Source organism: Melopsittacus undulatus, chromosome 4 (assembly GCF_012275295.1).
Source record: "Melopsittacus undulatus isolate bMelUnd1 chromosome 4, bMelUnd1.mat.Z, whole genome shotgun sequence".
Lineage (NCBI taxonomy): Eukaryota > Metazoa > Chordata > Aves > Psittaciformes > Psittaculidae > Melopsittacus > Melopsittacus undulatus.
This window is the reverse complement of record NC_047530.1, coordinates 21,072,718-21,100,585: the sequence shown is the minus strand read 5'-3', so window position 1 is coordinate 21,100,585 and position 27,868 is coordinate 21,072,718. Positions and strand designations below refer to the sequence as shown.

At 38.3% G+C, this 27,868-nt stretch overlaps 1 protein-coding gene across 1 annotated transcript; it reads left to right on the top strand.

Annotated features, from left to right (window-relative positions):
- Positions 1-175: 175 nt before the first annotated feature.
- On the top strand, positions 176-27,868 carry ADSS1 (adenylosuccinate synthase 1). The gene is made up of 13 exons (XM_005149588.3): positions 176-431; positions 14,735-14,837; positions 16,236-16,298; positions 17,033-17,083; positions 17,413-17,479; positions 18,559-18,666; positions 19,022-19,103; positions 20,052-20,178; positions 21,357-21,511; positions 22,682-22,806; positions 24,746-24,843; positions 25,984-26,133; positions 27,637-27,868. Exons 1-13 carry the CDS (start codon positions 249-251, stop codon positions 27,687-27,689), a joined length of 1,365 nt encoding a protein of 454 aa, XP_005149645.1. The 5' UTR covers positions 176-248; the 3' UTR covers positions 27,690-27,868.

The window sequence follows — 27,868 nt, the reverse complement described above, 5'->3', positions numbered from 1 at the left end:
TGTGCCTGTGCTGTGCTGTGCGGTGTGTGCGTGCAGACCACGGCGTGTGAACGCGGTGGCGGCCGGCCGAGCCCGGCGGGGCAGCCGGCTCCTCACGTCAGCGCGCCGCGTGGGGCGGGTGGCGGCGGCGCCGTTAAAGGCCAACGGCGGCGGCGCGGCGCGGGAAACGCGCAGGGGCAGGGACTGGCGCCGGCGGGGGAGCGAGGCAGAGCGAGGCGGCGGCCGCTGCAGCCACTTTCCCACCCGTCATGTCAGGCACCCGGGCGTCCAACGACCGCAGCAGCCACTCCGGCGGCGGGCTCAAGCGGGCGCGCAGCGAGCCGGGCGGTAACAAAGTGACGGTGGTGCTGGGGGCGCAATGGGGGGACGAAGGCAAGGGCAAGGTGGTCGACCTGCTGGCCACTGAGTCGGACATTGTGTGCCGGTGCCAGGTGGGTGCCGGGCTGGCTTCGCCTGCCGCTACCGCTCGGTGCTTCTCTGCCCTGCGTTTCACGCTCTTCTCGGCCACCGCTTTACCCGCGCTCCCCTCGGCCCGGCGCCCTCCTCTCCTTCCGGGTCCCCTCTCTTCGGTGCTCCTCTCGCCCTGTTTCTCTCCTCCAGCTCTGTTTCCTTCCGCCTGCTTCTGTCTTGTGTCGCTCCTCGCTCCTGTGGGTATTTAGTCCCTTCCCCGCACCTTACTCCTCCACGTTCCCTCTGCCCCTCTCCCGCAGCGACCGGCGGGACGCAAATGCGACCCAGTGGGCAGCCGTGTGCCCCCGCACTCTCCCAACCCTGGAGGCTGCGCCTCGAAATGCCACTCGGAAAGAAAGAGCCCTGCACTATAAATATAAATAGCTGACCCTTAACGATAAGCGACACAAGATCCCGAGGTGCCGGCAGGCGTGGGGACGGGGGGCGGTGCTGCCGGGAGCCGGGGCCTGCCGCGGCCGGGGATAGATGGGCCGCGCTGCGGATGCTCCTCGGTGCTGGGTTGCCTCGGGAAGCAAAGCCCCAGGGCATGGGTTGGGGTCAGCGGCTTGCAAGGATGTGACGCTGCTTGTGAGGCTGTTGAGTTGCTTGGTCCTCCGGGAAAAACACACTTAACGAGCCGGCTTGAGGACTAGCTGCTGATAAACCTCAGGTGTTTTCCAGAGTTTTACAGCAGGGGCTTGTTGGGACGGACAGGTAGTGTTCCCTGCAAAACGCCTGGAAGTTTATTCTAAGAATATTTCAAAGTGGAGCGTAATTAAAATGGAAAAAGCAAGTTATGTAAAAGTGCAAGAGTTAAACGGCTAGATGAAAACAGGGAACATTTACGATTCTATGATTTTACATGCCTTTGCTTATATGTATTTTTTTACTATAATGCAGAGATTCTTAAAACTATCTATTCGCCTACTATAAACCAAATTAGACACACTTTTTTAAAGAACTGTTTTCAAACATTAATTACGAACATATTAGACCAGTACACCTAGTAATCTGCTCAGTTGTCCCTGTAAGTTATGTGATCACGTTAATGAGTAGTCAGCTCAGCTGGTATGTACCATGAAATTTATTCTGCTTTAAAGATCTGATAGCTATTAAAAAGATGCAGATATCCTTGAATCTAGCAAAATAAACCCAAGGACACTGGTGTAATCAAGTATATTATGTAAATAAATGTTGTCATGCAAGTTAAATATTTAGAAGGTGGAGGAAGTATTTTCAGTTAAGACATTAAACTCCCAAGTTCTTGAATCACCTTGGGGAGAAGTTTGCCTGCGAAAGTTAGCTAATGAATATGTATTATGAAGACTACAGCTACTTTTCCATCTTTATTTCCCACTTCCCCCTCAGTAATGTGTGGCTAGGTGTTTAAAAACAGGTCTCATAATTGCTTTGGTGAGACAATGGAAACTAAATGTTTTAGCTGAGGACTATTTCATATAGGCCCCGGTCGAATGGTGCTTTCTCATGGGATTACTGCTAGTGCTGCAAGAAGTCATATTGTTCGTTTTTAGACCCACCTTTGAGGGATGTCCTGAGGCTGCTTTCAAGCCGGATTTGCTCTGCATCCAGAGAACTAATTTGCAAACATGCCCCCCCGGTACAGCCTCTTTGAAGGATACAGGACTTGCGTGTGTGCATGCATGAGCATGCTGGAAGGGTTAGTCTGTTAACAACAGGCTAGATGGCTCCTATGGTTTAATAGGCTGCTGGGCACATCTAGATCATCTTTCTGTAGCCTGATGATGAGACTGGTATAGATGGAAGGCAGGTGGATTTAGCGTTGCTCTGGACTCTCAGAACTGCATTAACCAATACATGCACACACACACTGTATGATACTACAGCAGGATTGCAAATACACTGATTGAATGGAAATGTCTTCAGGATTATAGTTTAAGAAAAATTATAAAACATTTGAAAGACAAAATACATATAGCAATTTATTTCTGAGTAGCAACAGTTATACAACTTGAGAAGTGAGGCTTTTTAATACTTAATGAGGGTTTTGTGCATTTGGCAATTTTGAGGATGCTGTTTTAAAATTTGCTATTTTAATAATGTAGTATTTCATGCTTTCAAACCCAATCATGCAAGTAGATGATGGTGTATGTGTTTTTGCTTCTGTGAGAAATCAGATGGGGCCATTAAGGTTTAGTGAAGATATCTATTTAAAGCATGTGAATAGTACTCTGATGAGTTGTAGGTCATTAACTTGTAAGCTTAATCAGTTTAAGAGGGACTTCGTTAATGCTGTGTATTGCCATGAAAAACCTCAGTGTCTGGATCAAACTCTTACTTGGCTCATGTTCTTCCTAGAAACTAAGAAAAACTTTAAGAGTGCAATAACGCTTGTGTATTAGAAGAGATTGCTTAAACGAGAAACACTAAATATCTTGTTTATCAGGAACTTTAGAGGAAAAAGACAGAAAATGTTTCATCCGGAATTTTGCTGTTGTTTAGAATATGGTGATTAACAGGGTTATTTCCTAAAGTCCTGTATGCTGTTTTCCAAGACATTGATGGAAACACTGCTTGACAGCTTGTTTTAGTCTTCAGCAATATGAAAGCAGGTAAAGCGAACATCTGAAAGGGGCGTGTTTGTGTCTTCTGAAACAGTGCCTCATCTAGATTAATTCTTCATCACTGTAGAGCTATTATTTTAAAGAGATGGGTTTTATTTTTGATTTTTGGGTTGTTTTTCTTTTTGGTTTTTTTGTGTGTGTGTGTGTGGGGAGGGTTTGTTGTTGTTAGTTTGTTTTTTTTTCTTCCTTCCTGAATAAAAATTTAAATTCAGGGCCAAATTTGAGTTTGAAGAGCTTTCTCAAAAAGTCATTCCTGATTCATAGAATCGTAGAATAGTTAGGGTTGGAAAGTACATTAAGATCATCTTGTTCCAACCCCCCTGTGATGGGCAGTGTCCTGAGCAGCCTTGAACACTGCCAGGGATGGAGCATTTACAACATCCTTGGGCACTGTTGCAGTGCCTCTCTACCGTCACAGTAAAGAATTTCTTCCTTATATCTATTATTTTTATGAAAGGGAAGGAAATAATTTTTATTAAATATATCTCATGTATTTTTAGTGTGTTGATTTTTGTGAGAAAAATCCATGCCAGTTATTGCTACAGGGAAATGAAATAGTATTTCCTCCCTGGATACTGGAAAGGTAAGTAGGCAAATGCGAATAGGAAGTCCTTCACAGACACAAGGGAAGCTTCAAAATCTGTTAAATAAAGAAAATTTTATGTTAAATCCCCAGCCACTTTAATTTTCCTGAGATTGCAAAATTAAATTTTACATGAGTTGAAGAGTCTCAGTTGGTTGATCATGTTGCTTCAGTCTTTCTTAGTATATTGACTATATATAGTCTAAGCCCAAATGAGTTGAGTGTGCACTATAATTCACCTGCTTTTTCACATTAGCAAGTGAAATGTGTGACACAATTTGAATATGAAATTTTACTCACCTGAAGTAGTTTAATTTCATTTACCTGTATACTTGAAGCATTTTTTGTGAAAAACAGTGTTTTAATAAAGGTAAAAGATTTATGGATATTCTTGTAATGATGCTGAACAGAACTCTTCATAGGCTGCTTTTGTTAAAATATCAGAGACATGCATATGAACAAGAAGAAAATTGAACAAGAAAGTATGAACAAGAAGAAAAATATTAACAACTGGCAGTTTAGGGCTGTTACGGGACTTGTAGGTTTGTCTAAATTCAGGTTATTAATGGAAAACATCAGGAACATTTTTCCTGTAGATTGCTTTTTCAGCAAGCAAAAGCATTCAGAAGCAAACGACAGAGGGTAATATTTGTTTTTTTATTGTGGGCTCCCCCGGGGCATGGAACTGTCACATTATGCTTTGGAGTACTTTTAATCCCTGGTATATTTTTCAGGAAAGGGTATAATCAAAAAGTTCAATTGCAGATGTTTCATTTTATTGCTTCCTTCAAAACCAGGGTTTTTGCATTTGTTTAAAGCTTTTAACATAGAATATTGAAGAGGGAAGTTTGTTTTTTACCTAGCCTCTTAGCATGTTGTCATAGAACAAAAGTCCTAATGTAAGTTTTAGTAATCTGGTTGCATATACCATACTAATGAAGAGAGATGTGGCATTGTTCAAAGCATGACTTCAGATGGTGGTTTCTTCAGTGGCAGCTCTCATTCCAGCTGTATGGTTCTCACATCACCTCATATGTTGTTGTGTGGTTACTGTCAAAGCTAAAGCTTGTGGCTGTTTTTGCCTGCCTGGGTTTTAGTTAGATAATTTCTCAGGTGTGTCTTGGAGCCTGATCAGACAAATGTCACAACTGCTGAGGTGATGTACCTCCAGAGGCACCACTTAAACTAATCTGTTCCTGAAATGTGGCATAGAGAACTGCTGTAGTAAGCTCACAGTTCACTGACAACTGCTAGTGCCCATACAGTTCTAGCTGTTTCCTAAAACTGTGACTACGTAAGATACACTTGTAATAATAACTTTTCACTGAACATTTGCTGTACAGTTCCATATGGGTGTGAATGGAAAAGGAAGTAGTGTCCATTGTCATATATGGCAGGACAAGTACTATGCATCTTTGTCAGTAATAGTAAATTACTCATGAGACACTTTCTGTTTTATCATTTAGGCGCGTGCCAAAAATGTCTAGGAGTTCCTGTTGTAATGGAGAGTAAACAGTTCTGCCTTTCTTGATGAAGTTTTATTGTGCAATAAATTGTTTTTCAACAGAACATCCAAAAAGCACTATAGAGAAATGATTCATAAACAATTTGATAAAACACATTGAAGGGAAGGAAAGAGAAAAAGATATTCCAAAAGCTCAATGTGAAAGATACAAAAAATACTTCTGGTAAATTAGTAGAGCCCCTGTGATAATAACTGTTGCTGCAGTGGGTTTGATCTCACTTACCAAATAGATTGATATAACAGTTGTGGCACAAGTGCATGTCTTTCCTTCATACCAAAAGCAGTGGCAATGATTTAGCAGCAGTTACTCATCCAAGACAGGTTCTCAGATTTTTCAAACCTTCATTTGGCACTGCTGTTCCAGTGTTGCCCATGACAATGCTTCTTGTGTCAGACCTGTGATACTTTTGTCTTCTGGAAGTCTGGAAACAATCTGTCTAATGTTATCAGCATTCCCTTAAGAACTGGCATTGAAGAAACACCACCAAATTTTAGGAACATGACTGCAATAAGAAGAGCTGTTAGTTATATTTCTTAAGTTTTTCATATTCATGTGCTTTCATTTTTCACTAAGTATTATTAAAATATTTCCTCTACCCAAGTCAGCATGCTTTCAAGTTAAGAATTGCTTTTGGTTTTAGAAAGGGATTGTCTGATCTTTTGAGACAGATGGACGAAAAATTGTAGTTGATGTTAATACTGGAAAAAAGCTGAGGAGGTTGAAAAAGGTACCAGAAAAACTTGCTCTTAAGGTCTTTTGTCATTAAGTGTTTCACAGTCATTTGGACCTGAGAGGTTTAATCAAATCATACACCAAGGGTGTTGAGTGGCTCATTTTCTTGATGTAGTGGATGTTAATGAGGTTGAGAGGGGCTAACCAATAAGAAAAACATAACAATGTTTTTGGGTTTGAGATACCATTGCAACATTAGAGACAATCTGTCAAAGAGTGAAGGGATATGCCCAAAGCTTAAGATAAAAATAACTTGGTATTATTGCTAGTTTCCTTATTTCCTTGCTCTGGTGCAGAGTAAATACCATGTATATTAGAAGTGGAACTTCAAAGAATGTAAAGGAATATACTGTGGGCAAGTGATCGAATAATAAACATGAGATGTGGCAGAAGTGCCAGATGAGAAGTTTTTCTTAGTTGTTCAGGTACACATCAGGGTGCATTGTTACTCTGCTATGTGGCTGACATGGTAGGGCAGAGCATCCACACGTTGTTGTGACTGTCCCTATTGATCATGGGCTGCTGGAGCTGTGTGCAGCGGGCATTAAATTAGGGCAGTGTTCTGTGATGATTATGCGTTACAGGTGCTTGTTGGATACTGTTTTTCTCTGTATATATGTACATAACATGTTGCTCTCCATTCAGTGAGGTTTAACCCTCATATTTAGTATAATTTCTCCCTACAGAATAAAGTAGTATGTAAAGACTTTAATCTCCTAATGATTTAGTGCTTGACAGTCTTCAGTGAAGAGACTGATGGCCTTGGAGTCATGAGTGTGCAGTACTGCAGGACTGTTTTTGATTTCTCCAATGTTTGGGAAGGTTGATAATCCCACTTACATGTATGTGTACATTCATACAGGCACATTTATTTAAGTAATTCTTTTGCAAGTTTGCTGCAAAAAAGCGAGGAGGTTTATTTTTCTGTTCCACACAGGGGAGGGTTCATGAAGCACGGGTAGTTTCCTTACCTACAATAAAGAATTCCACCCTTTAAAAAAATGAAACCTTATTGTAGCAATCTGTTGCTTATAAGGTATTTTGTCCAAATTTTAGTTTTCATTTTGCTTGTACTTACATCCTACACTGTATCATTTTAGGCTTTAGGGCAACATGGTGACATTACTATTTTAAACTAGCCTCTCCTTTGGACATCAGTGAGATCATCTCAGGACCACCAGGATTATAAATACTGTATGAGAAGGTCAGGTTTAAAGTTTCCAAATCTCCATAAGAAAGCAAGCTTAATTTTCAATCCCCTTTATAAAGCCTGATGAATTTATTATCCTTTACAAGCATCAGAAGAAAGCAGCTGAAAATTAAGCTGAAATGACATCTGTTCTATTTCATTCCTGTTGTAACTCACTAGCTGTTGTTAACTTGTTTACAGATATAAGAAAAGTAATGTTCATATCCTTGGATCATATTTCTTCCCACAGGAGCATGACTGTTTCTTCAGAAGAGGGGACTAAAGATGAGCAGACATGTCTAGGTTTTTCATATTTGTATTTCTTTATTTTAGGATTATTGAGTCATTTTTTTTTCACTATAGAATTTTCTATCAATATAACTTGATTTTCTTACTTTCTTTACATCTTCTGCTGGAGTTAAGTGTGTGTTTTGTTGTGGTGGTCTGTTGTAGTAGATTGTTTTTATGTGGTTTGACAAAACTTTAAATTCTGTTTGAGAGAAAATAACTTGAGTTTGAGTGTCTAGTTTGCCTACACTGACTGCTGTTTAAAACCTGAGTTGAGTTAGACCTGTCTTTTTCAGTTGCATTTTCCAAACACTTAGGAAGACCAATATATCCATATAAGTTAAGGTCACTCTTAATTTGTTGTAAAGGAAAAATGCTACATTATTAGTGAAAATATGATCTAAGCTTCAGTTTTTGGTACTTTTGTAAGAAATGTTTATATGTATTTTTTTAAAAGGTCAAAAGTTTTGCTAAGCTCTTCTCAGGAGTGTTTTGTGTTTATAATCATACTAATTGTCTCAGTAGGCTTTAGAAGGCCTCTTTCCATGGGAATTCAGGAGCTTTTGAAGAGATCACTGTTTTAAATAGGAAGGTGGGATCCTTTGGATTTTGCTTATTCTGTGAGATGTGACAAGAGACACAGCAGGAACATACTTGAACAGATGCAGGAATTGGATATAGCAGTTCTGTGCTGACTGGTTCTTGAAGTTTATTGCAAGCATATTCTTCGGGAAGACAAACTAGATTTGACTGATGACAATTGGTGTCAGGAGGTAAATATTTGCAACTCATTCCAGCTCTTTGTCACCACCATAGCTTTAAAAATCACTGCTCCCTCAAATCTTCTGGTCAGAGTACACTTGTGATTATTCCATAAGCCAGCTCCTTCCAATGGCAAACTTAAAAAAATAGTTGTGATCCACTTCTTGGGACTGAGTTGAGGGCTGTTAGGTGAGAGTTTAACTGGCAAGGAAAAGCTTACAGTAAAGGAAGCTATAACTAGAACCTATGGAGGCAACCTCCCAGCTGTAATGTACAGCACTTTCAGTCATCTGAGAACCTTTAATAAGCAGGTGGTTTTGTGACATGGTGTCTGAGGGTCTTGGTGGTCAGAGCACTTGATGCATTGCATTCGTCTGTGTGTTGGATTTTTTTTTTTAAACCAATGATGTTCTAAGCTCATTTGCAATGGTGGATCAAGAGAAGCACCAAGAAAGACAATGGATTTGTATTATTATAAAGGTCATGTCAAAGCCAGTTATGCTGGTAACACCAAATAGCTACATTTACTCAAGTTAATTCCAGTCTGTTGCTAATGTAAGTTAGAAAGAAATAGCCACTGTTAATTAAATTGTAAAGAGAAAGAGCAAGCAGTTTGTGTAACAATGCTCCTTCTTGTTTATTCAGAATCACATATGAAATGCTGTAAATGGAAGAAAATTACTCAATCTAGATAAGAAAACTCATTTTATAGTCTCTCTCACAGTATGATTTCCAACCCTAACTATTCTATGATTCTATAAGGCCAGGTTGGACAGAGCCTTGGAGCATGGTTCAGTGGGAGGTGACCCTGCCCAAGGCAGGGGGGGTGGAACTAGATGATCTTAAGGTCCTTTCCAACCCTAACTATTCTATGATTCTATGATGAGAGGTATTTGGTCTGCAGATATAGCTGAATTTCAGGAAATGTTTTGCTTAATTGATGGGTGGGATTAGTAGAGGTGAAATACTTACAATTGAAGAGAAATAGACAGAAATCATGGAATGGTTAGGGTTGGAAAGGACCTTAAATTCATCTAGTTCTAACCCCCCTGGGCAGGGATGCCTCATCTAGACGGTGTTGCCCAAGGCTCTGTCCAACCTGGCCTTGAACACTGCCAGGAATAAAGCATTTGTTTGAATCACAGTATTGGTTTTCACATGCAGAATTCCCAAACTTCTGGTTTGTATCTGGTATTCCAGTTCATAGATTATAAATTCATAGATTATAATGCCAGAGGGGGATCATCTTGTAATCTTGTCCGAGTACCAAGGACACAGTATTCTAGTAGCAGTTGCACCACTGCCAAAAGGAGAGGTAATACAATCTCTCTACTCCTACTTGATATTCCCTTTTATACATGCAAGGTTTGCCTCAGGCATATTGGCGAGCACTGAAACTGTGTTCAGACGCCTCTATGTGCTTCCTAGTATAGGTACCTCCAATCCAGATTTCAGCCCATCTTTTTGTTTCTAATTAACTTGTTCTAAACCTGGTTGACATGTTTACATTCACTGCATAGGCCAACTGGCTAAGAAACTAAGACTGCTGTGTACTTCTGGTACACTGCTCAAACCATTGCTGTACTGGCGTTGTATCTTCAAGAATGAATTTGTTTTCTCTCGATTTCATTGATTAATATTCCTAACTGGAAGAGGGTGTGAATCCATCATTGTGGGACTCATCAGAAACACACTTGCTTTGTGTTCATCCTCTAGTTACAATTTGAAACTGTCATCAGGTTTTAAGGCACATACTCTGATAATTTTTTGTGTCAGTCTAGTTTAAATTCAGTTATGTTTGGGCTTTCTGGGGAGGACTAAGCAAATGAAGGATGTGCTAACCAGTGGAAACCAGGGGAGCACCTGGAAACATTCCTCTTGACACGTGCAGAATGTAGTCTCCTGCGTGCTACCTGGCTGCAGCAGCAGGCGGAAACATATCTGAGCATCAGGGCACATTTCATTCCTATTTAAACAGATATCTTGAAGCCAGCTAGGGAAGAGAGTTCTTGCTGCAGGTGCTGAACAGCCTCACTGCTGCTCTGAATACAAATTCTGTTTCTACCTTGGGATGTTTCTACTGCAGAGAATGGATTTTTTTTTTTAATAATACAGAACAAAAGACCAGCCTTTAAATGGCAGAGCTCTTTGGAAAGTGTGTTTGTTTCTAGTTTTGTTTTGTAAGTTCTACTAAAAAGATGAAGACTATGTGTTGTCCTCTGCCAACCTGTTCATAATCATTATTAATCCTCTGAAAGATAGTGTTTATATCAGCATACAACTGTTAACACTGGTTAGATGCAATAGCTTCTCAGTTCAGTGTCTTGACATAGTTCTTGTGTTCACATACTATGGAATAGTAACCAAAGTACATTACTTCAATACAAGAATCAATGTCACGAGTAGATTAGCATGTAAAAACCTTGGAAATACGTTTTCTTTTTAAATTAATATACTGAACAAAAAAAACCATCAGGATGTTAAGTTCCCCTAGCTCCTCCTGGTACTGGGACAATATATAACTTTACACTATTATTATTATTATAAGTCTGAAAATGTAGATTAAAATATTCCAGAAAAATCCAGTTTTTATGTGAGTCCAACTGAAGTATTCATTAAAAATAATTAAAAACAAAAACCTGAACCTCACCATATTGGATCCTGTGCTCTGAAAATAATGTCTACTATGTTTCCTGTTATTTAACTCTTCAAAAACAACATATTGCAGTTATTTCTATTAACTTGAAGTCTGTTTTGAACCTGAAATAACAGGCATTTTAAGTTGTTGAATTTAAACCACATTGCTGGTGGCCTGCTGGGTTTTAATAAAAAGATGGCATAGCTTTCAGCACCACAAGGTAGTAGAGTGCTCCTGAGGCAAAATATGTTGGAATTATACATATTAATGCTGTTAATAGGGCTTCAGCTCCTAGCACTTTCAAAGTTAATAAAAAACTGACTTAGTAAGCAATGTAGGTACTTTAAAAGGGCTGAACACTAATTTTCCACTGCAGACTATTGTGGTGGGTTAACCCTGGCTGGTCACCAAGTGCCCACCAAAGCTGCTCTGTGACTCCCCTCCTCAGTTGGACAGGGAGAGAATATAATGAAAGGCTTGTGGGTCAAAATCAGGACAGGGAGACTTAACTTGACAATTACTGTCATGGGCAAAACAGACTTGACTTTGGGAAATCAGTTTAATTTATTACCAATCAAATCAGAGTAGACTAATGAGAAATAAACCCAAGTCTTAAAAACATCTCTCCCCTCCTCCCTTCTCCCCTTCTCTCTTCTTCCTGCACTCAACTTTACTCTCAAATTCTGTGCCTTCTCACCCCTCAGCAGTGCAAGGGGACAGGGAATGGGACTGTGGTCAGTTCATCACATGCCTCACCTGCTCCTCTCTCCTCAAGAGCAGGACTCCTCACACTCTTTCACCTGCTCCTGCATAGGGTCCCTCCCATGGAGACAGTCCTCCATGATCTTCTCCAACATGAGTGCTTTGCAGATTGCTCCAGCATGGGTCCCTTCAATGGGTGCAATCCTTCAGGGACAGACTGCTCCAGTGGGGGTCCCTTCCATGGTGCATCCCTCAGGAGCAGACTGCTCCAGTATGGGTTCCTTCCATAGGTGCAGTCCTTCAGGGACAGATTGCTCCAGTGTGGGTCCCTTCCATGAGCTGCAGTCTTTCAGGAACAGGCTTCTACAGTGCAGATCCCTGTGGGATCATAAGTCCTGCAGCAAACCTACTCCAGTGTGGGCTCCTGTCTCCATGGGGCCACAGGTCCTGCCAAGAGTCTGCTCCGGAGCAGGCTGCCCATGGGGTTACAGCCTCCTTTGGGCATCCATCTGCAATGGTGTGGAGTCCTCCTTGAGCTGCAGGTGGATATATGGACCTCCATGGGCTGCAGCACCACACGGTGCAGGGGAATCTCTGCCCCTTCTTAACTGTTATCCTAGAGGCACAACTGCTGTTGTTGATGGGGTCAGCCTTGGTTCTGTTGGATATGGGGAAAGTTGTAGCAGCCCCCCCTGTAGGTCCTCTGCTACCAAAACTTTGCCATGCAAACCCAGTGCAGCTTTGAATGACTTCAGTGAAGCTCAGGTTTTTTTCTTTTCCTTAGGTGCCTGATTTAAATATTAAGAACTTTTAACACCTACCAAATACTATCAGAAACAAAGATTTATCTCCTCTGAAACCTTCATGTAGCTGTCTTGAAGGTTTTTTGTGTGATCTCTGGAGATGAGCTTCCTAAATGATACTTAGGTCTTTTTTTATTAGACTTACTATTTATGTAGTAAGATATCTATCCTCTTGTCTTTGGCATGCTTAATGTTTTCTAGTTCTGAAGTCCCACTTCATTGCTGCAGTTTTCTGTAACTGATAGCCTAAATTACCCGGATCTGGTAGGTTTCCTGCATTTGGAACACTTTTAGCAGAGTCACTAGTGATTAAAGTGGCTTAACAGAAGGGACACAAGTGCCTACTGGACATATTGGAATCACTGCAGAAGCAGTAAGGAAGGTTTCAGGTTCAAGTGGATGCAAATGTTTAAGACACTGCAGTAGTGTCTCAGCCTTTTGGAGCTCAGGCAGGTTCCATGATGGTTTCTTCTTGGGAACGGAACTTCCCACACCAGGGTAGTTTAATGGGAATTCCCAGGCTTCCCTGATTTTGGAAGATATTTTCCAACAGCATAAGCTATCTTTCATAAACATTCTCATACTGGCATATCCCACCTTCTAAAATTTTAGGATATAAGGAAACATATCTGACTATAATTTAGGATTGCTGTTATTTGAGATTGAGTCCTCAAGCCTAATTTCATTTGTTTCTACTCATGTTGGCTTAGAAAAGCAGAATTTAACTGTAGTATAAGTGACAACAGACCTGCTTGTCTCAGTCCATCCAGTTCCAGACCTCTTAAATATCACGTGAAGTACTTTCCTGCTGATTTATTAGCCTGCTAACTAGTTCAGTATCTTTAACTAGATCCAGGTTCCTGCAACGGGCTTCTTGTATCTGGGAGGCAAACTAAATACCTAGGATGGTTCTGCTTGCTTCGGGATTCTCCAGACAAGTTATAACCCTGCGTTAGCAGGACACTCAGGAGTCCTTCCCAGCCCAAGGATGAGCTACCCAGCAGCTTGCTAAATCAAGTGCAATTTGTGTGTACACCAGTTTTTCTGTTACAACTTGTACTCAGCTCATCCTTAGCAGGTTGTCTGTTTAAATGTCATTGTTGAGCTCACATCTTCCAGCACATGGGAATTACTTTGGTCATATTTAAAGGCATGTTTCTAGTGTTTTACTCCATCCCCTCCTTAAAAAATGCTTGATTTTTATTTTTATAACACATAGTTATTATTTTCTTAATGTTATATTTCAGCATATATCCACATTTTGAAAGGAATGTTGGTTGCCATTTTCCTGTATACCATGTGCAAAGAAATGAGCAAAAGAGTAAATGAACCTCTGGAAGAACATGTATTATTTTATTAATTTTTTTAATTACTGACCTTTCTCAGAGTTTTCATATAATTGCCCACATTCAGCCAACACTTCATTATTTGTAAATTACCAGTGACAGTCTCAATTATCCTTTCAGTAGATACCCTCATTCCAGACACTTCTACATCATTCAGACCTCATATCAAATCCACAAAGATTTGTAATTGTTTGGAAAATGAAGATCTGTAGCACCAGATTAGACAAATAGTCAGATTTCCCAACCCCATCAGGAGAAAAAGTTACATGGTGGCAGAACAGCAACAAAAATTAAGCATGCTGAGAAAACTGGACCTTGAGTTTTTAAACTTGTTACTGTTTTCTGTTCAAATCAACTCATGACCTTGATTTACTCACCTCTTCCCAAGTTCATGTGTGTTGTCTCATTATGCTCTTTTAAAGCCATTCACAAAAAAATCAGTTTCTTGAGGAAAATACCAGCTCGCATTTTCAGGTCTGGTAGGTACTTGTGTAAGGTGTGAATTGTAGGAGACTCCAAAAAGTAGAAGATCATCCCTTGATGGAGAAATTCCACAGATCTGCAAAGACTACACATGCTCCCAGCTTTATATAGTCCTTCCGTCTGGAATACTTACAGAAGCAGTAGCTGTTTGTGGATGGGCAAGCAGGAAGAGCTTCCACTCAGAAGGAACTACTTGGTGTTGAAGGCTTAAACTCAGAGAAATGGCCACGTACAGAAGATGCCTGAAAAGGGTGGGCTCGCATAGGCATGTCAGAGACAGGACTCCATGGGTAGTAGTTCAGTGCAGTTATGTTCCCAGAGGCTTTAGTTATCTTCTAATTTCTTCTGCCACTCCCACATTTATTCTTGCCCTGCCCCAGTCCTGCCTTGACTCCGTGGTATTGTCCTGCTTCATGATACTACACAGTCCTACTGAAATCCTTCAGCCCTCCAATTGTCCTTTCTGAGCGCTTTTTACAATACTACAGCATCTCAAGAAACTGAGACGGAGAAAACAGTGACCTAAGATATGAATGTATAAATAAAAAAAAGATGATTTTGTCAAATAGTCTGCTGAGAGTTCAGACTGGTGGTATAAGACCGTTAATCTTAAGGTATTTCTGTTGCAGGGTGGGAATAACGCAGGCCATACTGTGGTTGTTGATGGGAAAGAATATGATTTTCACCTATTTCCTAGCGGCATCATTAATCCAAAGGCAATTTCTTTTATTGGTAAGTCAATATTGGAACTTACTAAATACAATAACATTACACAGTGGGTAGGTGCAACCATATTTTATAGTAGCAAAGAAAAACATGTAAGTGGCTGACAGATTTGATTTAGCTTCAACTGTTACTTTTCTTTTGCAGCTGCTTTAACATGAAGAGTTACCCTACTTTCAGTGTCAGTTTAGTTTCTGCTACTAGAAAACTGGAACTAAGAAGCCCCTCTTTCTATCATGTTGCTCTTTCTCATTCTTTATGGTACAAGTTTGGATCCCACCCTCTACTTGCACAACCCTTTTATACTTTCAGAAGTATGTATGCTATTTTTTGAGGATGCAAACCCCAGCACTTAGGCTAAATGAGTAATATAATTTATCTCTGGTGTTTCTTTACCAGCTCTCTGGAAATAGGCCACAAGGTACAGGGCTGTGCTTGGAAGGTTATAATACAGTGTCCTTTTTGTTCACATAACCAGCTGTTTATGCTGGTGTTTTATTTTTCTGTAAAGGTATTGGATGCAGGTGGCATCATAAAAAAGTTTGCATTGCTTACTGGACTTTAAACTCATAAGTCATAGTCAAAGGCAAATTTAAGCATCTTATTGTCCAAAATTATGTTCATTTCTGAGAGAAAAAGCATGTGCAGAATGTGCAAGAAATGACTGAGTGTCAGTGAGTCATGGAGTTTCAGATTTGTTCTGTTTGATAATTTCTGAATGAATGATAGAAATATATTAAACTTTTTTTCTCTTTCCGCTGAGCATGGTCTTCCTTTCCAATTTACTCCCTTGTCAGTTAGTAAAAACTATAACTTAAGTTATCATAGATTTAGGCTGAGATAGCTGCTTAAATATATTTTTGATGCTTCCAAGAAAAAGCAGCAGCTGTTTTCAGCCCACTACAGCACTAATCCTCCATGTCTCATCAGTAATGCTCCATATTGCTTCTGAATTCTGTACTGTAGCTCAAAAGCTACAAAAGAAGATTGCACTAGTTTGAGTTGAGTTTAAAACAAATATGCAAATACTGTAGAAAGTTTCAGTATTGTCACATAGGGTTGTCAGTGCTGTAAGGCCATGGACTTCTTTGAGCTTTTACCAGTGAACAATTGAGACTGAAGTTGTGGTGCAAAGTCCACCACAAACAAAAGCAAGAATCCGCTTACCTCAGCTGTCTTTGAAGCAGGCCCAGCATTCACATCTGAAACAAGCAAGCTCTGTTTTTTCTGATTTTAGCAGGTTTGTAGGCACTTCACCAAAATGAGGATTTAACCTTTGTGAAAAATGTGAGAAACATAGGCTTACGTTTTAAATGCAATTTCAGACAGCAGGGGTTTGCACGCCTAACATCCTACAAATAAATATTTTATTTCTTGCTTTAAAATAAATCATTTATGTTTCCAAAGGTAATGGAGTGGTTATACATTTACCAGGCCTGTTTGAAGAAGCTGAAAAGAATGAAAAGAAAGGTTTGTAATTTTTAATCTTTCTTTAAATTGGCAGCCAGGTTGAGGGTTTTCTTAAACCTTTGTGTCTGACCATAAATATTAAGTGCAATAACTTTCTGGATTTTAAATACTGAGGAAAACTTTATTTAAAACATTGAATTGTGTTGTAGGCTTCACACAGTTTTTCAAAAGCTATCTTCTCATGGGGTTTCAGGGAGTTCTATGGCATTTTGATACCATAGTAGATACATTGTAAGTCCTAAAGAGTTCCCTTTGACCTCAAACTGAGATGATTTAACCCAGAGTTTCCGTGTCCTCATTTCTGTGCCAAAGTATGAACTCGGTTCTGCTTTGAGCAAAGCTTTGGACCAGATGACTTTCAGAGGTTCCTCCATCTTATAGTGTTTTATGATTTTATATATATAAATTCTCTATTTTCTGAGGCGCAAATTGAGTTTAACTGATTTATTGTATAGCAAGTTAGACAAGAATCTTTCCAGAAAAGAAATCATGTGTAAGCCACAGTGTTCTGGCATTAAGCAATGAGCATCTTTGTCCATACCAAAATGAGAAAGCTGAAAAAGTATAAAATAATGTTAATAAAAACTTTGCTGATATTTGATATTCACTTATGGTTTATCCATTTTGCCAGCAGTCTTCTCAATAAGAAGCTATATAAACCAGAAGACAGAAAAGTTTAAAAACAATTTTGATCAATCAGTGCAGCTGAAATCTACTTTCCTCTCTTCTGACAGGTTTGAAAGATTGGGAGAAAAGACTGATTATATCAGATAGAGCACATATAGGTAAGTGATGGTTGAAGGGGAAAAATCTCACAAATGATTGCTTAGCTCATGGTGCTAAATTCCACAAAACAGTCAAGTATTTGATCTAATATGGCTTCTTTATGTGTCATCTATCCGAAACATAATAATGGAATTTGTATCCACTGAAGAGTGATGTTTTACATGTTTTCACAATGTTTAAGTAATACTCATTCTGTTTCCACACCAGGAGGCCTGTGGACTGTCAATGATAACAAAGGCACTTTGTCTTGAAATTATGGATGTCTGTGATTTAAAGAACATTTTTCTCCTTTGATCTTCCACTCTGTTCATTATATTTTTCATTGCAGTGTTTGACTTCCACCAGGCTGTAGATGGGCTCCAGGAAGTGCAACGTCAAGCACAAGAAGGAAAAAAGTAAGTATTTTCAGAACCTTCATTTTATTAATAATTATGCAAATTTGAAAAAAGTGTAATTTTGGAAAACAGGAAGGCAATGTATCTCTAAAGAGCCTTTCTGATGCTACTATTTCTGTGACTTGTTCTGCTCCTACTTATGTTAGTGAACAAACTGAGGTATTACTGAAAAAGCATAGTATGAATTCTGACATATTTCCATTTTCTAGTTCTCTGCAGCACATAGATATATTTTGAAATTCCTGCCAAATTCTCAAAAGTCATTTCCATTAAAATGATGTTTTCAATCCAGTTTGATATCAGACTAGCAATGCTCTTTTGAATCAGCTCTGAAGTGGCATGATTAGGTTCTATGCTTGTAATCATTTATCGTATATTCATTTGTACTTCATGGAGATAGTGGTTTCTATTTTAATTTTAATCTTACGCTTTAGCACAGTGTGTAACCTCATTTCATTATTCTGGTTTCTGAAAGAGTGAAGGTTTACCTGAACATACTGTGTTTTTCTCTCTGTTAGTCTATTAGTTTTTGATCCATTGAACAATTTCAGTCAAACTTAGCATACAAATAAAGATCTCAATATTACTGTGTTTCTAAAGTGCATTTCTACAATAGGCACAGGACAGGGAAACAGTTTAATTGTTGCAACTGATTTGTTGTTTCAACTGGTTGTTGTTTACATCTATAGGCAGTGCTGCAATTGTGGAAATATAAAAATGACCTCTGTTTCCTACTGTTTGTGTTAACGGATGTACAAGTGCCACAGGATAGTGTAGTAACCATTATTATCTTATAATATGAGTATATGCAAACAGCTTCAATTAAGCTTGTGTCAGGCAGACCCAAGGCTTAAAGCTTTATACAATGAATATTAGCAATATTTATGCAAATCAACTGAAGCATGAAAATGGCTGTATCTTTTACTATTTAGAACTTTAGTTATTTTTTTTCTCTCTTAGACATCTTACCCAGTGAATGGTATATTGTATGGCATATTGAAGAGCTTTAATAATATTACCTAGCATAAAGCATATTTTTGTATATATTTATTACATGTTTGGGGTTTATCTTTAATTAGTATTGGCACAACAAAGAAGGGGATTGGACCAACTTATTCTTCCAAAGCTGCACGCACAGGCCTTCGAATTTGTGACCTTCTTTCTGACTTTGATGAATTTTCTTCAAGGTACAACTATTTTAATTTCTAAATATTATGTCAAAGAGTGATACATTTTGGCTGACAGACTTGCTTTTAACAAGATTTTTTTAAGTATGTGTCTGAAGTTTGTATATAAATTGTCTAAAGGAGCAAAAAGAAAATGAAAGAATGCGTATGTTTATTTCCTGTACTTCACAATATTTCTTACAGTTTAAAATGTAATTCTGTACATTGGGAAATGCTGTGGTTGAGGTATCGAAGTTCTGGGTGTTTTCTCTGTATAGCTCTGAGTATATCCTTATATAATATAAACTGAGTTCTTGCCAAAGGTGCTATGAGCAGTAACTATATTCTTCATAGATATGATTTCAATATTTTACAGATTTAAAAATCTGGCACAACAGTACAAGTCAATGTTTCCCACACTGGAAATAGATACAGAAGGACAATTGAAAAAGCTAAAGGTAAGGATTTAACACTTGTAATATTTGTTCAGTTTCAAGGAAAATATAGAAGAAAACAGTAATACTTAATTTAAAAAGTATAAATTAAGAGAACCAGAACTCCTATTTATTAAACTAATTAATCAATTTAAATGAAAAATGTGTATCTTCATTATTACAAAGCCTTTTATTAAGCAGTACCTGTGCATTGTAATAGAATGTTCTCTTAATGTGTGCATTTAAATTATTTTTTTTATTATTTAATTCCCCTATAACACTTTGTTTTTTTGACATGAAACAACGTGTTAAAGTAGCCAAGAGAGTACCGGGTGGCACTTCTGGTTAACAGTCTCCAGCCATGACTGATAGAGTCTGTCTGAGAGACTTCCATGCTTACTGAAGAATTGTTTGTGGAAGCTGTGTTTCAAAATTGTCTTTTTATAAATAAATTCTGAAGAGACACTGATAAAATATCTTTTGAGAATATGTAGTAAAGGAGGATGCTAAAAAAATCTCTTACCTTTCTCAAGTTTTTCTGGTGCTTGTTCAGAGCTGCTATCCTACATTTAAAGATACTTTTTAGTATTTGTGAGTAGTGGTTTTGACTATTATTTTTCTTCTGGATCTTGAACTATTTCTAAGTCCACTGTCATTGTGTCTAGACTGTAAACACACTATATAGAGAGTCTTATCAACAAAAAGAGGTAGGTTTACAACATCTCTGTGAAAGAAATTGTACAGAAATTATGGGATTCTAATGCCATTACAAGTCATGTTTTCTTATGTGAGTTGTTCCATACATTTGATTTTCAGTGAAATACAAGCTAATGGCTGTATTTTTCAAGTAAAACGTAGTTATTGTGGCTGGTGTGTTAGGGTTATTTGTATGTTTTGCACTGCAAAAGTGAGCGGTGTTCCCTGCATCCAGCTGTTGTCTAGGGAAACTAACATTTCTACTTAAATTTGCAGGGATATGCTGAAAAAATAAGACCCATGGTTCGAGATGGCGTGTATTTTATGTATGAAGCTCTTCATGGCTCCCCCAAGAAGATTCTTGTTGAAGGAGCCAATGCAGCATTACTTGATATTGACTTTGGTATGTTAAATTCTAAACTTAACTCGCAGGAGATTAGTTTTATTTTCATTTGGGTTTATATCAGCTTTGCAAAGAGCAGGAAAATACAGCAACAAAATAGTCTTTAATAGGAACAGATCTCCCAGAAGTAAAACAGAGTAAGCCAGAGATTGTATCATTAACAGGATTAAGTGCTTAGGGTTTAAATATTGATTTTTACTGAAGTTTATTCTGGTAGAGTTGAAATTTCATTCCAGATATTCTTTATTGCTTCCAAATGTGTATTTACATTGCCATACATCCAGGCAACCATTGTAAAGCTGCTGAGATAATTACTCTGCAGTGGAGGGAGGATTAAACTGGTGCAGATAACCTGTAAGCCTAGCTTCTTCAGCTGATCTCTGCTTTCTTACACAGAGTCTAATTAAACCACTTAGGTCTCCAGGAAGATGAAATTAAGAACTGGAGAGATTCTGCAACCCAGAGTCACAGTGTAGAGAATGTGAATAGCCTTTTAAGACTTAGAAAATTTGCTGCAGATATTCAGAGCTGCTTGTGTAGAGCACTGGGAATGTCAGACTGTGACCTTTACACCAGGCTCTCTGTGGATGTAGCGGAAATACTTTCTGTGATACACAGGACAGTGAAAAAAGCTTTACACAGCAGCAGTGTCCTATAATAGATCCGCTGCATAAGTAGTATTGAGATGCTTTTAGATTTCTCCCTTGTGGGCAGCCCTCAGTGAGAGTAGCAAAGGATGAAAGCAGAAAAGCTTATGCATTGGAACAGATAGCGCATACTTGACAGCTCCTTATAAGCAACTGTAGGAAAGCAGTGTATTTTATTTGTCTGTGTGAACTTCTTGCTTGCTAATAATATGCTTATACATATTGCCAGGATGACTCAGCTATTTGAATGGAAAAACTCTTTCATTTTGAAAGGTTTCTGTAGAGCTTTAGAAATCTAAATAGATATTATTCACAACAAGAGGAAGCAATTTGGAGAACAGCTTAACATGTTCTCTTAAAAGCAAAATGGGTACATATAGTAAAAAGAACTCGTTTTACTCTTTGGTTGCTGTTTCAGTTTAGCTTTAAAGCCAAACATACAGGTGAAAATCTCCTTTCAACTCACAAAGGAAAAATCAATCTTTATTGTCATTGCTGAAACAGGGTTGTGCTCTTGTGTTTTTCTGACAGGCACATATCCTTTTGTGACTTCATCGAACTGCACTGTAGGTGGTGTATGCACTGGACTTGGTGTTCCTCCTCAGCATGTTGGTGATGTTTACGGTGTGGTGAAGGCATATACTACTCGGGTGGGAATTGGAGCATTCCCCACTGAGCAGATTAATGTAGGTTTAATGTTATAAAATGTGATATATGCAGTAGACAAAAAATAAGGACAGTGGTATAGGATAAAGGTATACCAGTGATAAATAAGTACCATAATAATAATGCCAAGTAGTCATTCAAGAGAATTACATTATTAAGTTATTTTTCTTCAGAGGAGAGAACCATGAGTGTGATGTTATATTACAGTGACCATACTTCTGTCGTAATGAATGATGTGAAACCAGATTTCATCACTTTGTAATATTGTTAGTCATGTTTCAGTGGTAAGAGTTTGTTGTAGACTGGAACTGTCAGTGCATCACTGGAAAGCTTAAATTACAATATACAACTTCTTTGCTTGACAGCCTGTGTTCTGTGTGATTTATAGAATAAGCGTGATGTGTGCTTCAGCCAGTCAATCACAAATTGGTCAATACTAAGAAGGAAGGAGATTTTGATTCTTTTAGACTGTCCATTCTGTTTTTATTTTCAAGAAACTAGAAAGCTCAGGGTATTGATTATGAGCTGTGCACACAGCAATCTCTAGGTCAGTGATCTGAATCTAATTTAAGGATTTAGTCATGAAAATCCTTTCTCTAGTGGCTCAAATGAATTGGCGATACCTTTTAGTTTTATGAATCATGAATGTAAAGTTTCTTCTTCGTTTTTAACACATTATAAACACAGTCTGAAGGGAATAGTTGAGAGTTGCATGCTGTGGTAGAACCTGAGAGCCCTAGGTGGTGTGGTCAAGGACTCTGTTGACCTAGACATTGTACAAGCATTGGTCTTGTCCCAAGCATTTACAGTCTTGCTCACAAAAACAATAGGTGCCAAACAGATGAAGAAGGTATATGGAAACAAAATTAAAACCAGGGCTGAATCCTCAAGGAAATCTTCCAGTCAGAGGAAGAAGGAAGAAACGTGTCTCCTTGGAACACACAATAGTCATATTAAATAAGTATTTTGGAAATGCTAGTGATTGAAATACAAAAATCCTGTGGATGAAGGGCTTTATTCTTCACCTTAGTCCCTTCTTAATAAAACTTCATTTTTTTCTATTTTTCCTACAAAAAGGCCTTGGAATTAAACAACTATATTTTTTCTTGCTATTCATCCATAATTATTTATATTCATTTTCTGCTATTTTTCAATGAAATACCATCAGTATTCTTTTTGCCTTCTTTTAGGAAATTGGAGATCTTTTACAGTCCCGTGGCCATGAATGGGGAGTAACTACAGGCAGAAAGAGACGCTGTGGCTGGTTAGATCTTGTCAGTTTGAAATATGCTCATATGATCAACGGATTCACTGCGTAAGCATCACTGATTTTGCGCTACATTTGGAAGTGATAATTTTGTGCTTCACAGAATAAATATTTAGGTAACATTAATATAAGTCCAGTAAAATGTTGCATTTTAAGCAATCAAATAATTCACAATGGGCAACTGTGAATTATCTCAATGCTAATAATGATCTAATTTCTTCGATTTTTTTCAAATCAAGTGATTTTACAACATCATAGCAGCAATTCTTTTTCAATGTGTTTTCACTTTGCTCAAATGGCTGATGTAGATTGGGTCAATATATCAGTTTTCTGTCAGTTTGCTCTAGTGTTCTTGATCCACTGCATTCATACTGACCTACGTCATTATCTAAAACCTACTGGTGTTGAGCTTTGGTTGACTCAAATGGAGCATACTTGTTAGACCAATTCTGCATCCTTTGGAACCACTATCTCTTTAAGTTATGTGAGCGGGATTGCACAAAGTGTACAGCAGGTGGCACAGCTTTCATTCTGGTCCTGACAGGTTCAATTATTTGCAAAGTTATAATCTAATATATTATAAATCTTGCATTTAATGGGCTGAGATTTATATTCTTTGGGACTGAGTGACTTACTTGGTTTATAAATTACTGTAATTCAAATTATATGTTAAATTGACATTTTAAAGAAAAGTGGTTCTTTAAAGGAACTGTTCAAGATGGTAATGCTATCAAGCTAGCTTTTGTCTAATGCTAAAAACTGTCACAAGCTATTTATTTCTAACTAATTACCAATCTGTATTTTCAGAAAAAGTTGCAAAACTTTAATTGCAGTTTTGTACAGATGAAGTATAGACTTACTCATGCATTCAGGCAAACTTGTTTATTTATGGGAACACATGAGCCTGGGCATTTAAATATCTTATGAACTGAGACTTAATTATTGTTGATGCTACTAATGTTACAAAATAATAGAGGTCTTTGTTCGTTAGTTTGTCAGAAGAAAGGAAGTATTTTTTTTTTTCACTTGGATTTGTATTTGCTTTAACTTGCACAGCTCTAGTTTATAAGGAAATAGTGTTAGGAAGGCATTATGTTCCCCCCATTTCAGTTCTATACAATTACCACACTTCTGCCAACAAAACTTTGTCATCTCTGGTAACTGTGACAGTTAAAAAAACATGGAGAGACTGACTATGCTGCTTCTTTCCCAAAAGGTCTTTTCATTTATTCATTGCATTCATCATATACTTACTGAGCACATATGGCATGGACTATTATGAACTTACCTGTCAAAATCCTTAGCTAGTCATATTTTTACCAGGCATTAGTCTTGACTAGTTGTAAAATGCAGCTTTATTCTGATCAGTGAATACTACAGTGTCTTCTTGAGGTTCCATCTTTGTGTTCCATTATGTTCATTCACAAGATGAGAAAAGGTTCATTAAACTGACAACCTTGGTAGCACAGCCCAGGCACTGAAAGTCAGGCTGGGGTCCTTCCTATTGAACTGTATATGTGATTTTAGTAGCCAGTTTATGTTTGTGAAGTCTGTTTTGAAAGTGTAATTTACTAAATAAGTCTGTCTTAAAGTTGTTCTGAATCAGTAGGAGTAACAGAAATAATCACTAGTAGTGATGTAAATTGACATGCTGTCATACACACCCAGACTAAGTCCAGTAAGTGCCACTTTACGTAATAGGCTTGCATTTTCATGCACTGAATTGAACACTGTACCTGTATGAGCAGAGGAGCATTTGGGATTCTTAGTAACTCAGATATGTATTCATTCCAGAGGTGTTAATTCAATTAGCAGCATTCATAGTGTAATTTAATTGTGTATTTGTGCTTGCTGGCTTGCCTGGGTTGGACTTGTGAGTACAAAACTAGAAGGGGAGGGGGAGGAAGTATGTGTATGAAAAAGACAGGTGTAAAGGATTAAAGAGGAGATCCATCATGGGTGTAACTAACTTATGTTTTCTGTACAGTTTGGCATTAACAAAACTGGATATTCTTGATGTCCTTGATGAAATTAAAATCGGTGTTGCTTACAAACTGGGTGGAAAGAGAATTCCATATTTTCCAGGTATGTTGTTAAATATCTATGATCATTTTTCTCTCTCCTGCCTGTTAAGTCACACCTGATGGGTAAGACCTGTTTGCTTTTTAAAATCAGTCTTGATTTCTTTAATGTTAGACCTCCTGTGGATCTGTAGTGTGAGTATAAAGGCTACTGTATTGGTACATTAGCATTTTCCATTCACCTTGCATCTGTACATATGCTGACAAGAAGTTCAGAGCAAATGAAATCTTGTGTTAGGGGCTCTGTGTCTTTTCCTATTAGACTTTTTTATTTGCAACACCAGGGATCTCAAAGTCAGCAAGACTGAATCAGTGACTGTATTATTGGCAATAAGCTTTGAATGAAGTAAAGTAAAATCAAAAGCAGTGATAAAGCTGTGCAAAAATGAGACAGATACAAGCAGAATAAAGCTGCTTATGTCATACTGTCATATAACTGTAATTAACAGCAACAACAGTGTAGTAGGTGAAAATATATATTACCTATCAACATGATTCATGTTAAAACTTTTAAGATGTGGTAATATGTGATTTTCTTACATTAATGATGTTTTCAAGAGAGGTGTAACAAACTGCCAAGATGAAAGGTTTGTTCTGTTAGGATGTGGACTTTAGGGGCATGGGGAGGGCTGGCAGCAGCTAGCTTTCCCACCACTGGTGGTAGTTCCTGGCTGTGGATACAGTGAGAATTCCAATGTGGAAGAGCTTGCAGATAACTAAATTTTTAGCAACCCTGATTTAATACTATTCCAAAAAGATAAAACCATTTGAGACAGCAGTGCCTTGTCTACAGGAGGATGTACATTTTATTATGTGGAAATCTGAACCAAACAGTGGAATTCCTGTAAACTTCAAATAATTTGTTTCCTCAAAAAATGAGACTGTAATCTTCTGACAACATAGAGTGCCTCCTACAGTTTTTAGAAGAGGAAACTGTATTCCTGGGTCCTCCTGAGTCAGAGTTACCTTCCTAAGTAACAGAAATTAATCTTAAATAATGAATGAACTGACCAGTAGAAATAGTGTTTATTCATATATGAGATTTTAAATGTTGTCAAAAGACTTTGTTGGTCAAGTATCTTAGGTATGTTCTTTTAAGCTGAAGTAGCTAAAATCAGCAGTGACAAAAATTGTTCTCCCACAGCTAATCAGGAGATACTACAGAAGGTGGAAGTAGAGTATGAAACAATGCCTGGTTGGAAAACCGATACGACTGGTGCACGAAAGTGGGAGGACCTCCCTCCCAAGGCCCAGAATTACATCCGCTGTGTGGAAAACCATGTTGGAGTGCCAGGTAGATCTTCCTGTAAATGTATATATGAGGATGCCACAGCAGTTGGGAGCAGCTATATAAAAGTGCTCAATTCCTTAGTTGGGGAGTGGCTTCATTTGGGAGGGAGGCAATGTAGCTGCCTATGGATGGGCTGATGATAGTAAAAGGCAGCTTGCCAAAAAGCAATAAAGCTGAGTGTTTTGCAGGCAGTTCTGCAGTGTTGCAGAGAGCTCCAAGATGGACAAGGATTTAACCAGGGAAAAGATAAACTTGTATTGTTCTTGGCAAACTGCTGCCTTCTGTCAGTGAAAACTTAGGGATCTGCGTACCCTGCTTCAGTGCAGTTAGCTCAGTGTCTTAATCTCTTAATTTCACTGCCTGCACTTGCATCGCTGTTGAACACAGAATCAGACTTCCCTTTTTCCTTTTTTTTTTTTTCCTAACTCTTTTCCATACTTACCCATATAAAAAGATGTATTGCTTAATGGATGTAAGATTGTTTAGCCCACTTCTGCCACTTTGGAAAAGTGAGAATCTTAACATAATCAATCTCCAAAGGTTAAGCCACCCAGTTTTCTTCAAACCTAATTGCTGGAGTTCTAGAGGTGCCAGGAGGTATGGCATGAATAGTAGAGTTTGGAAGGCAATTTCCACAGCAGCAACTCAGAAAGCTGGCATGTGTGCTTTTGTTTTCCATGAAGCACTCAAAGGTCACATTTAGGGAGTACAGGATACTGACAACTATGGCAATTCCAGTCTCGTTCATGGATTAGGAAGCCTGAAACTTAATGAATAGTCTGTGTGTGGTCATAGATATTCCCCCATAGATGTGGGGAATGGGATATGAAAATAAAGCTCCCCTTATTTTATTTCTCTGGTTTTCTGTGTGAAGGCAGGATACCTTGGTGGGTTTGATGGCTGAAGGAGACCTGCCTACAGTCAATTCTACAGTATCAATGGGCAATCAATTAAACTATAGTATTCTATAATTTCTATATTATAGAAACTATAGTATGTTCTACTTACACGAACTGTAGTGAAACAGTTAATAGTATGATGGTGGCTGCTCAGGCTGGATAATGTTTTTAATTGCAGCCCTACATTTAACAATGTTGTAGTACCTGTGCATCACTATCTCCTTCTCCATATCAAGAAAACTTCATATCCTGGCAGAGCTCTTGATTCCTTCTCTACAGGGATTTAGATAGACATCCTATTACTCAAGACAGTGACAGTGAAACCTGAAAAATACATGCTTGACCTTCTGTTAGGTCTTCCATCTGCAATGCTTTGTGTTCATGATACAATTGTTTCATGCTTTCAAACTTCAGTATATTGCACTTCTAGTAAGGTACTGCAGCAAGAGTAAAGCATTTTCTGACAGTAAAACTTCCTAGCATTTTGTTTCGGCACAAAACCTGACAGTTTGTAGTGAAGCGTGATGAAAGGTGAAAATTATTTCAATTCATTGATTATAATATTTGCTCTCAGTAACTGTTCTAATAAATGTGTTTTGCTCCCTAGTTAAATGGGTCGGAGTTGGAAAGTCAAGAGAGTCAATGATCCAGCTATTTTAAAGAAAGAAAGAACTTCTGCGACGAGAAGAACAATTTGGAGTTCATCTGTTCCTTACTGGTTCCTCTTTAAATGGAGATGCTATTTAAAACCAACATATTCTTCTAGGAATTAAATAGAAAAAAACCCCATATATTCTGTATTGTAGCATTTTATTTAAGTTCTCAGTAAAATTTCCTTG